This window comes from Egretta garzetta, unplaced genomic scaffold, assembly GCF_000687185.1.
Source record: "Egretta garzetta isolate BGI_Z169 unplaced genomic scaffold, ASM68718v1 scaffold18, whole genome shotgun sequence".
Taxonomy (NCBI): domain Eukaryota; kingdom Metazoa; phylum Chordata; class Aves; order Pelecaniformes; family Ardeidae; genus Egretta; species Egretta garzetta.
The window spans coordinates 3,870,714-3,882,710 of record NW_009260616.1 but is presented as its reverse complement, the minus strand read 5'-3'; the positions used below and the strand labels follow the sequence as shown (position 1 = coordinate 3,882,710).

Sequence of the window (11,997 nt, the reverse complement as noted above, 5' to 3'; positions counted from 1 at the left end):
CCCATCCCTGGGAACATTCAAGGCCAGGTTGGATGGGGCTCTGAGCAATCTGATCTAGTTAGCAGTGTCCCTGCTCACTGCAGGGGGGTTGGACTAGATGACCACTAGTGGTCCCTTCCAACCCTAAACATTCTATGATTCTATGATTCTTGCCTTTCAATTGACTACACCAGGGAGGTGGGTTTCTGGAAAGCTGCAGCAAAGAGTAAACCCCACTGTACGTTGATTGTTCCTGTAATAAAGGAGTTAGTCTTCGTTCCAAAGAGGGGGAACAGTCTAGTACAGTATTTGCAGCAGATTTTTAAGTTAGGTCCAGCTCTGATTGTCATGGATGAGGTGATCAAAGGCATAATCTCACCACTTCCCGTGTCCATGTTTCATTACATGTCCTCTCCAGTGTTTTTCCCAATTCTATTTCCTGCTTTAGTTTCTGAAATGACCCTTTACTATTCCAGTGACTTGCATGATGAGAAATCTAGCTTTCCTTTTAAAACAGAACAAGATTTCCTTTTCCTTCCTGCATGGCTGAGAACACATCATCATCATACTGCCCATATGCTATTGTGAATCAGTACATCAGATTTAAAACATACTATAAGTTTGATTTAACTAATTGCCTAACTCTCATTTTGTGTATATTCATGTGCAGCTTATTTTGTGTCAGTACTAAACACTCACAGTCGCAATGAAGGACACTGTAAACTGCTGTGGACATATAGTGTATTCTTCAATGTGAAGAACTCTCAGATACCAGAAATCAGGTTTCTCAAATTGGCTCCCAAACTCTCTGGACCATTTTACCATTTTTATTTTTCGTATACCTTTTTGAATATTGTCACATTTATCTTATGCATCCTTGTCATGCCATATATCCAGTATTTTGTAGTGCTTCAACAACATTTTTGGAAAACACATAATACAAAATGAATATGATGGTAATAATACAAGATTTCAGCTTTTGTACAAATAAAACTTGTTTGCTGAAGGGTCTTCTCTGTACATTTTAACCTAATGCTCATTTAAAAATTATTGTATATAATAATAACAGGTGTTACACTGTTCTTCCTCTAGGTTCTTCAAAAGCAGCTAGAAGATGTGAAGGAGGAGGAGATGTCATTGTTAAGCAAACACAAAGAAGTGGAAAGTGAGCTAGCAGCTGCTAGAGAGCGCTTACAGCAGCAGGCCACTGATCTCGTTCTCAAAGCCAGTATGTATGTCAGTAACTTAATCTGGACATGAACTTCATCTGTTTATTCTAGCCTTTCCTTTTCGTATTAACCTTGTGCAGGTTTAGAGTGCCTAAACCCTTTTCAATGCTGTCCATAGATGTTTCTGACAAGTTTGGGGTTTTTTTTAACTGTTCTGATATCACATGCATTCTACTTATGATTCTTTTTTTGTGTACTTATTTGTCCAAATGTTCTACTTTCTATGGCATGTATGCATTTTCCAGGCCTTGGAATTTCTTGCCTTAACTGCAGATGTACGGAATCACTGAGACACGTGTCCTGTTTCTCTGCCCTTTTTCAGTTGCCTGGTCTTTACACCCACTGTCAGAAGACTTGCAGCTCAACGGTTAATAAATCTGTTAGGGGCTTCTTTATAGTTGTTTTCTTGACTTCTCTGTGCTCATTGGCGTATGGAAAGGCGTAGAAAGTGATTTAGGATTTGCCTGTATACATGCAGGTTTTAACTTATGGGCATTGTCTCTCTAGTAAACTGCTTAGTGGTAGGGCATGGGCCTGGGCCCAAATATTTGATCTTGGGTAACTATACTATAGGTAGGATTGTAGGCTAAAAACAAGCCCCTGACTTATCTTTGGCCTTGTTCAACCATAGAAATACCAGAATATTTTCCACACAAGTTAGCACAAGCCTAGGAGCCCTTCCCAAAAGTTGGTTTGGGTAAGATCACTGTTTTGAAGGCTGGGATGTTGCCAGACTCTGCCAGTGGGCTTAGGGATGGAAAATACTTCACAGCATTAACTTGCTAATACTGTAATAGTTTATTATTTATCTAATATAATACATATAATACTATATTTACTATTACTGTAATAGTTTACTATTAGCTGGCTACATGTGGCCTAGGCCTCACACTGTGTATGTGACTGTGGCCTGTATCAAGGCTTTATTTCTGACCTTCAAGTAATGAAGCAGTTCCTACAGATGGACTGAGTGTGTCTGCTGCCTAGGAGAGATTCATGGCTAGGACAAGTGGCATAGATGAACTAGCTAAGGTAAGGGCTAGGAATAGTCTGGGCTATATGTTTGGATAATATAGAGGCCAGCTGGGAGCCAAGGCTGCAAGGTCCTACTGGATATAAATAGCTAAAAGGAATGGGCTTCCTGCTAAGAGGATCTCAAATCATGGATCTCAAATGGGAATCTGACCTTCCAAAAAGTGGTATGTGAGGCGCTCTCAGAAAAATTCATGACCTGAGGCTGTTTGAAGAAGAAAATTTGTTCTCATATACTCTCTCTCTATTCCTGTTACTTTCCTTAGGCAGAAGCAGGGGAGAGGTTCACCAGCCAGTCCCACTTTTACTGGAAACAAACTTAAAAATCCTGGCTATCTTTCTTTATTACTGATGGCAATGAGTCATCTAGAGTGTGAGTCCAGCACTGGTCTCTTCTGGCACTAAGGTTTTTAGCTTTACCAAAAATTGCAGCGTGTCTGCCCTGTTGCTGAGCTCAGTGGCACTGTCAATGGCACATCTTTGCTTTACAGCACCTTGCTGCGCAACAAGAACCAGGAGCCCTACTTACAGTCGTGCAACCAAGCCATTACTGTGTGATATAATTGATTACCAGCCTGTTTGGAAATGGTTTCCGACATTGGCCTGCTGCCATCTCCTTTGATTTTTCAGCTCACACTTGGAAGTCAAAAATCCTGCCCCAAAGAAACTAAATTCTCATACTTAATTACCATTGAAAATATTTACTCCTTGTATTGCAATTTGAGACTGCTGTATTAAGTCTATTATGGGAAATTAATATATTCTTCTTCCATTTATGCTGAGATTCTAAACTTGAAAGGAAACCGCTGCCTTTCATACCTTCTGTGTAGAGCATGAGGAATGGGAAAGCTCTATTGCATGTCAGTATTGCTAGGACAAAAGCTCTAGATCAGTGTGTGTGTGCATTTACAGTAATATATGCATGTATGTAATACCTCATGACAAACTTGAAATTCTTGTACGATTATTCTCCTTGTTACTTTCTAAAATCTGGCTTTGCAAATACATTTCTTAAATGGCTGAACTTTTGAAACAAGGTGCTTTCTGAAACGTTACAGAAGTTAAGCGTACTTGTTATGTTAAGTATTTTCTCTTCAGTTTTTAGTTTTATCAAACAAAAATGCCAAAATGATTCCTAGAATTCTTCAGGGCTTAGTACAATTAGAGGTGTGCATTGTTTGTAACAATACTACTAATTTTGAAGCATTTTTCGTGGCCAAATTCCATTATATATATCCCACTGTCCTTCCCTTAGCATCAGGGTCCACAGACAACAAAGGCTAAAACAGTTTCTTTTTTGGCATGTCTTGTTTTAACCACAGATGGGAATGAATCGGGAGGCTTAGTGGTTTTGTATTGTGAGAAAGTGTGACACACAGTCCACATAACTATTTCTTAGTAACTTAAATTTAAAAGCAATGGTCTGTTATTAAAACACAACTAATCTGTCATTTTGAAGGTTATAATAAAATGGGGGGGAAAAAGATCTCTCCTTGAAGTTGTGACCACAAAAATAATACAAAATTTATTCTGAGTAAATAATTTTATTTTTTTTTTTTTAATCTGAATGCTTTCTTTATGTGAAACTGTTAAGGACCTCTGCATAATACTTGAAAGTCTGTTTAGTTACCACTTCAGTTTATCACATGCTAATTTTGAAAAGGCATATTTCAAACGTGTCTAGGTCATGCAATTTATGAAAGGGATAATAATGTGTTTCTGTCAAAAGAATCCATTCCACCGTGGAATGTCAGCTTAGGTATGACTTCATGATGCTTCTACAAAGATGTTAAAATAACGGGAGAATACACCCTCTCTTGTCTTTCGATTGAACAAACTTAGGAGCATCTTCTCAGTTGTTCAACTGAACAAACCTAGGAGCATCCTCTTTTCCAAAATAGTCTTCTATCCCCTCCTAAACCTTTCCCAGAATAACAGGAGTTTCACTGGTTTTGTCAGTTACCTAGTAGTAGCCTTTACAATAATATAGATAGAAATTAAGAAGAACGAGGACAAAAATTTCTGAAATCATAAACCTTTTTCTGCTGGTGATGTGAAGGACAGATGGTTTATACTCTCTAGCTTTTTAGGTTGTTGGTTTCTTTTTTTTTTTGTAATATATATAAAAAAAAAAATAAAAGCAAGCCTCCACAGTACAAGGATTTAGATCATACTTTACTATGGAGAGAATAAGTTCTGTTACATCTTTTCTTTATATCCCTATAGCAAAATAAACACAGTGTAATTCCATAAGTTTTATGTAGCTTTAGCTGTTCTTCCTAGTATGCTGGTTAAATTATGAGTTTGATAAAAGTTCTTTATCATTAGACTTCAAGGTTCTGCTTTCAGTTGTGTAGCTTATCGTGGGGTAAAAATGTGTGGCTTTAGTTGGGGTAAGTTCTTGAAGATAGACTGTCCATGTTCATACTATAGCCTACCTTTGCTTTCTCTTGGAGTCAATATGCAACTTTAAACCAGGAAAATTGAAAGTAAAGGAGCTAAGCATTCTACTGTTGTGGGGCATTTTACAATAAAACTAAGAAAGGGAGAAGTGGAGGGGAAAGTAAGCATTGCAGTGAAGATCTTGGAGACCCCTATGAAAGCTTCCGCTAGAGTTGTATTCTAGAAATCACTGAAGTATGGATGTGTACTTCAATTACATGAAACCAATGCTGTGAGGTTTTAAAGAACTGTTTTGGTTTTTAGGTCACATTGGAATGCTTCAAGCTACTCAAATGACTCAAGAAGTTACAATCAGAGATTTGGAATCAGAAAAGTCTAGATTAAAAGAAAAACTATCCCAACTGGAAGAGGAAAGAAACTTACTACAAAGCAAAACACAGAGTCTGGATGAGCGACAAAGGCAGCAAATTCTGGCCTTGGAGAAGGTTAAACAGCTTATTGGCTTTAGTTGAATAAAAATAAAAGATCTAGAATTCTGAGAAAAAAATTATTATATTTTAATTCTTGTTTCATACAACTGGGCTAGAACCAGTAGTACTGTGTTCCCATTGTATCTCATGTAGCAACATAGAATGACTTGTGTAGACTGTAAAGTGAGAGTAGAGGGAAGTCAGATGTTATTCAGACTGCTTTGGACATCTTTTAACAATTTCATTTAATTTATGACCTCATGTGTAGACACCTAGTATCTAAAGTGTCGCAGTAAGGAGAAATGTGAAATGGTTAAAGAACAATTAAAAAAGCCTTTCTCTGAATATGTGCTGAGCATGTTTGAAAATACTGAGGTTTTCTGTAGGCTTGATACATGATTGCTGTTTTTCCAGATTATACGGAGCAAAAAATAGATTTTTTTAATATAGATACATGGCTTTGCATGGATATATTGAAACTACCTTTTAGGTTATTGAATTATTTAGTTAGTGTTTAGTGCTTGCTACATTTGTTTTATATGGAAGTTAATTTCTGTAGTTTCATTTCATCAGTGATGTTTTTGTATTTTTTCCTCTTATTCTTTAGATTATTTTTTTTACCTTTTAACAGAAATTATTTTATTTTTCCCTGTCTCTTGTAGAAAGTAAATGAAGCAAGGGAGACACAACGTGAATATTATGAGAAGGAGCTGGTAAAATTGCAAGCAAGGCTGGAAGGAGAGGCTGCACAGTTAAAGGAGGCTCATTCTAAGACCTTAGAAGAATTGGCATGGAAACACCATACTGCAATTGAGGCTGTGCACAGTAATGCTAATAAGGATAAGAAAAAGCTGCAAATGGTAGGTTTGTGTTTTCTTAATAATCAAACATATTACAAAAAGCAGCTGTTAGAGTTAGAACCTTGTACTTTATGGGTTTGTCGTATGGCGAGTTTATTTGGAGTTATCTGCAGATCTGCCATGCCTCTCTGAAGAAACTACTCAGCCTTTATTATAATAACATGTATCTTGCCAAAAAAAAAAAGAGAGTATTCGTACTGTCATTTGTCTGTATACAGAAGAGAAATTCTCAACTGAATACAACTTTCTTTTTGAGTATAGTAGGTGTGTTTTTCCAGGTTTTGTGACCCAGATTCAGAAGAGTTTCTGTATCACTCAAGATCAGTTCTTCTGAAGGAGATGAAAGATTATGTTACTTTAATATTTATTTTAAATTTTCATAAACAGTCCAGAAGTACAAAACAATATTATATTAGTACTTGACTATATGAATACTCAGAAGACAAAGCTGTTCCTAACTTACATCATAAAGTTATGCTATCTATGTATTGACTGTTTGTTTACCTTTGACTGGAACTCTGAAACTGAAAGGCTTTTGTGTTTCACAAAATTGGCCTTTTCTTTGTTGGGATAAATGAGATGATCAATTTTGAATTATTATTTCCTAATCTAATTGTATATACGTTATACATAAATTTTGCCTTATACAGTAAATATGGGATAAATATTAATTGTTTAATTTAGGGCTTTGTTATGCTCCACTGTGTGTTCACAGGAAATAAACATAGTTGTAGTTAGTGATGTGACTGATTTTTTTTTTGTTTTGTTTTTCTGCAAATCATTTTACTGGTGTGTTGCTTAGTTTTATTTTGAATAGATCCCACGGAGTTTTTAATGTCTCCCAGCAATGGAAGTAGTTCTCGGAGACACACATGCATCTGATCTTTCAGGTTTACTTTCTTTGTAACTTCAAATATGCCTGTTATTAAAACGATGTCTCTTAAGGGTTTCTGGGAATATTTTTCTTTTACTTCAGTAAGATGTGGGGTTCTTTTTGTCTTGTTTTCTTTTGTTTGTTATTAAAATAATACAGATAATAAAACAACAGATATCATAAAATGTTCTTAAATTATTAAATGAGTTAAAATAGGGAACAGCTCTATAAACATGAGAAATGTGAAACTTGATATTAGCAAGGGAAACTTAACTATGAAAAGATGTCAGGGTCATGATCTCAGTAAAACTTAGTCAGTGTATTACCTCCTCTGTCAAACTTGTCTCGCTAAGCACATGCTGTCTTGTTTGAGTAATTCAAGGAAGAAACAGTCAGTCTCAAATGCAGGGAAGAGTCTCATTTAGTATGAGGAAGAAGCATGGTACAAGGAGCCTTGGGATGGAGGATATGAGGGTTTGTTGGGACTGGAAGCCTGGGGAAGGCATCTGGGGTTTGGAAACCTTTGAAAAAATGGAACAGAATTCTAAAGAATGAGAATAGGGCTCAAGAAATGGCTTAAATATATCTCTCTGCTTCAATTTTTCCATCTATAAAATAAGCTGTAAAAATGGCATCAGTTCATAGTAGGATTATGAAAATAGAGCCACTAATAATTTTGCAGTATTGCACAGCTGTACTGCCAAGTATCATAAAAGAACTAATTGCTCAGTTATCGGCATAGGGTCTGAATAGCACTAGTGAAATTTTGCAGACAGCAGATTTCACAGCACGAAGAAGAGAAATTGAGCAAGTCTCATTTGGCAAGCATAATTTGTCCCACGTGGTGATTGATCTGGGCTCGGTGAAGGAAACATGCACTTGTTGAGTTACGTTGTATAGCAATGTATTATTGAAAGTGTAACCCTCTGTTTTGTCGCTCTGTCCAGCTTCTACCAAACATGCACTTGTTGAGTTACGTTGTATAGCAATACGTTGAAAGTGTAACCCTCTGTTTTGTCACTCTGTCCAGCTTCTACCGCAAATGGAGATTGTGCAAGCAGTTTATACACCAATCATTTATTGCATATTTCAGACCCTAATGGAGTGCTAGAACTAACAAGCCACTAAGCTTAATGTGCTTTACCACCCCCAGCAAAACACTTGAGGGGGCTCTGGTTTTGGATGAGGAAGTGTTGGCCTCTGCTGCTTCTGGGAATGAGCTGGATGACACTAAGTTGCTGTCTTCCAGCTCCCTGGTTTTCCTTAGAGTTCTATGCCTTTTCATGACAGTCTTTCTCCTCTTGAATTCTTGAGTGCTCAATTTTCCTTGTCTCCACAGTCTTACCAATGCCTGCAGTTGTACTGTTCGTTTCATGCGTGGCTCTGGTCTATGCATTTTCATAGCTGTTCCTGAGATATTGATTTCTCAGAAATTGGAGCCTGGGGCTACATAGAGGCACTGAATTGATGCTAAGCCTTGGGTTACAGCTGAACCTGTAGGAGAGAGTTTATAAAGGAGCCTCTGTAACTGCATAGAAAACCCTGAAGTCTTGTATTATCTGGCTCTGGAGCACCTTACTTGGCAACGTGTTAATTGTCTTCAGGAAGACTTTGTGATGTAATATAGTGTATTCCACCGAAATATATAAGCTTTTAATTGTAACATGTTTCAGGTTAAGTATTTTGTGACAGAAATTGTTCTTCTGAAAATATATTCTTAATAAAGCCGAAGCATAAATTTATAATTTTTCCTAAAAAAAAAAAGAAAAAAGTTACTAACAGATACATATACAGCATAGGCTCATGTAAGAGAAGTATGATTCATCCAATTTGGCTATTACTCCACGGAGACTGAATGAAAACAGAGGTGTTATTTGATTGTTTCCATATAGTTGAACTTGAAGACTAATTGTTGATTTCTTTTGGTTCTACAGAAATTTTACAGATACGGTGTGGGGTTGGTTTTTTTTTTCTTTTGTTTAGTGTAACAGCCAGAAAAACTTCCCAAAGCTCAGTCTGGATTTTAAGCTTTGCTATATTCTCTGGGGATTATGTGTAGAAGATAGATGGGTAAAGGCTAAGGGATAAGCATATTGTCAGTGTAATTTTATAAAAAGTGAAAACCTCTGCATTCTGCCAACTCAGATTGAAAAACTGTGTAAGTAGATCTAGTTTTAATGATTTTGATAATTAAGTGCAAAGTGAAGCTAGTAATTGAGAAGAAAGTCCTGTTTGTCTGTCTTTATTTTGTGATTAATCAAGCACGTTAGATTAGAAAATGAACTGGAAAAAAAAAAGGCATGCATTGTAAAGGGAAAGAAATGTTCATGTTTTAACACTTTAAGGAAAGGACAGTTCTTGGTTGAGATCAGGAATATTTATGCCAGGAGGAATAATTTTGATGTGGTGCACCTGTACTTTGCGATGACCATAAGGCAAATATTTAACATTTCTTCCATCCATCTTATTTCCAAAGGAGTTGGAGCAGCAGTTTGAGAAGGAGAAACTGCATTTGGAGGATGATAAGAATCAGCTCCGACAGCAGCTGGAAAACCTGAAGGAAGAGCTGACAACGAAACTGACTTCTGCCAATCAGGAGGTAAGGGTTAACTTAATTGTATTAGCTAACGGTCCTGTCCTAGGCCATGTTTCATCAATAACGGTCTTGTGCTTAGTTAGCGTCTAGTATAGTGCTAGGACTACGCTGTTGGGTCTGTTTAGTGCCTTATTTCTGTTTAAGTGGAGTATTCTTCAAACATGGTAAGTTACTTGACTGCTTCTGAGTATTGATTCTATTGTCCTTTACAAAATTGGCAAAGCAAAAGAGATTGAGGTACAAAAGAGTTGACGTAAATAGCCTTTCTTGTTTTAACTCTGCTTATTTTCTCATTAGGTACACCAACCCCTACACAAAATATGTCAGGAGACAGGGAAAATTAACTGTATTTAAACCATATTTGTTTATAATTAACACAGTGTAAATTCTGGTCAGCTTCCTGACTTGCAGATGTTCTTAATATATTTTCATCAAAAGAAGACATGAAATATGTATAGGGAGACCCAAATTATTTGCAGTGTTTTGATATACACAATCAACTTTAAATATATCATTTCAATACAGTTTTAATTTTTTGAGTTTGAAATCACCACCTTTCCATAGTATATTTCTAAAATAGAAATATATTCTTACTGATATCAAAACCATAAATCCATTTGTGTCTGAAAATTTGCCTTGTTTCAAGAAAATAATTCATCAGCTTCATTGTTCAATAGGCCATACATATGATTTCAGTGTTTGCTTTAAGACAGACTTAAGCATGAATTTAAGTACTTTTTTGCAGTGGTACTTTTCATTACCATTTTTTATACTGCACAAGTTCTGGAGGTGGCAGGTGTTTGTCTATTTCTGGTGGCTTACAGTTTTCACAAATAGTAAATTTGCTTTAGAACAAAACTGCTAGTTTTTAATAAATGGAAAAGATTGCCCTTCTGAAAGTATATATTAAATTATTGTTATTATATTAAAATATTTTCTTATATGTTAAAATATTATATATAGATATATTATTGATTACTACACCAGTACATTGCTATATTAATATACATGTTAAGGTATTAAAATATTATGTATTAAAGTATATATTCTGAAAGTGTCTATTAATATATTGAAGTAGTAGTACTTTCAGAGTAGTACCTACCAGGGGGATGTGTGTGTGTGTGTGTATACACACACCCCAGATAATACAGGCTACCAGGGTAGTTGAACCTCCCATCTTTGGATCTCAGCAGCACTGCTGGTCAGTCAGTTATGAGTACCTGTTAAACAGGAGACTGCACTTCTTTCTGATAGCTGAGAGTGCCTTTGCCAGTACTTCAGACCTTAGAGAAGGTGTAAACTGAAGCTGGAACTGCTCTTGCTCTCTTTAACAGTGTGCTTACCTACATTCAGATTAATGACAGTGTGATATATTTGTTATATAATGTTAACAAAATAATACACAGGTTTATTTTTCCTTTCAAAATTACAAAAATTTTTGTTATTTCTTTTTAGCTTTAACTTCTCTGTTGTACATTAACTTTCCTTGTTGCTGGATTAGATCTGAGGAGAGCACTATTGTCCTTCTATTGTCATTCAACACTGTAGGTTTCAATTTAGTTACTCTTTATCAACTTCTCTTGCGTTCACGAGTAATAAACTTGCTCCTTTGAAGGAAATCACTTCACATGTTTTAAGAATGAGTTTTCATTATCTAACTACTGTGAAGTTCAGGATTGGAAAATTCATCAGCACAGTGAATTAAGAAAGCAGAGCCATAGCTAAGGAATAGATAACTCTAACATAAACTAAAACAAGGAATTAGGGCTGGCCACTGTTCAGTAATTGAGCTTATATGCATTTTTATGCCAGGATAAACGAAATACAGTGTATTTTGCATATTGAGAGATTTACAGGCAATAAAGTCAGGGTAGTCTGTAAATCTACTCAGTGTAGCACAGAGGCAATAAGTTTTATTTTATTACTATGTTTATCTTAAGCACATGAGACAAGTGCTTCACTTGCAACCACAGCTTATTCTTAGATCTCTATTGACAACTGACAAGAGTTTCTCAATGTCTTCACTGACCTGGAAGAAACTTCCCTGTGAAATGCCTGGCACATCTTTAGCTTAGCTCTTACATTTCTACTGCTGCTTCCTTTTCTGTTTGTTACAGATGTCATTTAACAGTAGGCATATATTTCTTACTTTCTGCGGATGTTCTAGCTTTCCTGCTGGGAAAACCTATGCCTTCTTTTCTTTTTGACAGAATTTTTGGTACCAATCATCTTAGCTGAAGGATGACGGAAGATTCAAGCCTCATTAGGCTTGCTCCTAGTACCAAGCTATTTAAGAACATTGTAATCTTAAATACTTGCCAGAGATTTGTTTGAGAGTACAGTTTAAGTCAAGATACTAACTTGCTCACATGTATCTCAGGATGAGGCTGGCTGTTTACCCTATAGATTTGCTTTCTTTCATGCAGACCAGCCAAGATGTTTTAGAAAGATTCTTTGTTTGTGTCACTTGACAGAGTAGCCTAAAGACTGTCCGTGTCCATGCAAAGGATTTCTGATGATGTTACTAAGGATCATTTGAAACAGCCTCCAGCGT

At 36.2% G+C, this 11,997-nt stretch overlaps 1 protein-coding gene across 3 annotated transcripts in view; it reads left to right on the top strand.

Moving 5' to 3' along the window:
* FAM184A (family with sequence similarity 184 member A) overlaps positions 1 to 11,997 on the top strand; it is a 52,073-nt gene that overhangs the window by 4,957 nt on the left and 35,119 nt on the right. For all 3 annotated transcript variants that reach the window (XM_009645234.2, XM_009645233.1, XM_009645232.2), the window contains exons 2-5: positions 1,072 to 1,207; positions 4,947 to 5,128; positions 5,776 to 5,973; positions 9,324 to 9,446. In XM_009645234.2, coding sequence (XP_009643529.1) covers positions 1,072 to 1,207; positions 4,947 to 5,128; positions 5,776 to 5,973; positions 9,324 to 9,446 — 639 coding nt within the window. The remainder of the gene's footprint in view (positions 1 to 1,071; positions 1,208 to 4,946; positions 5,129 to 5,775; positions 5,974 to 9,323; positions 9,447 to 11,997) is intronic.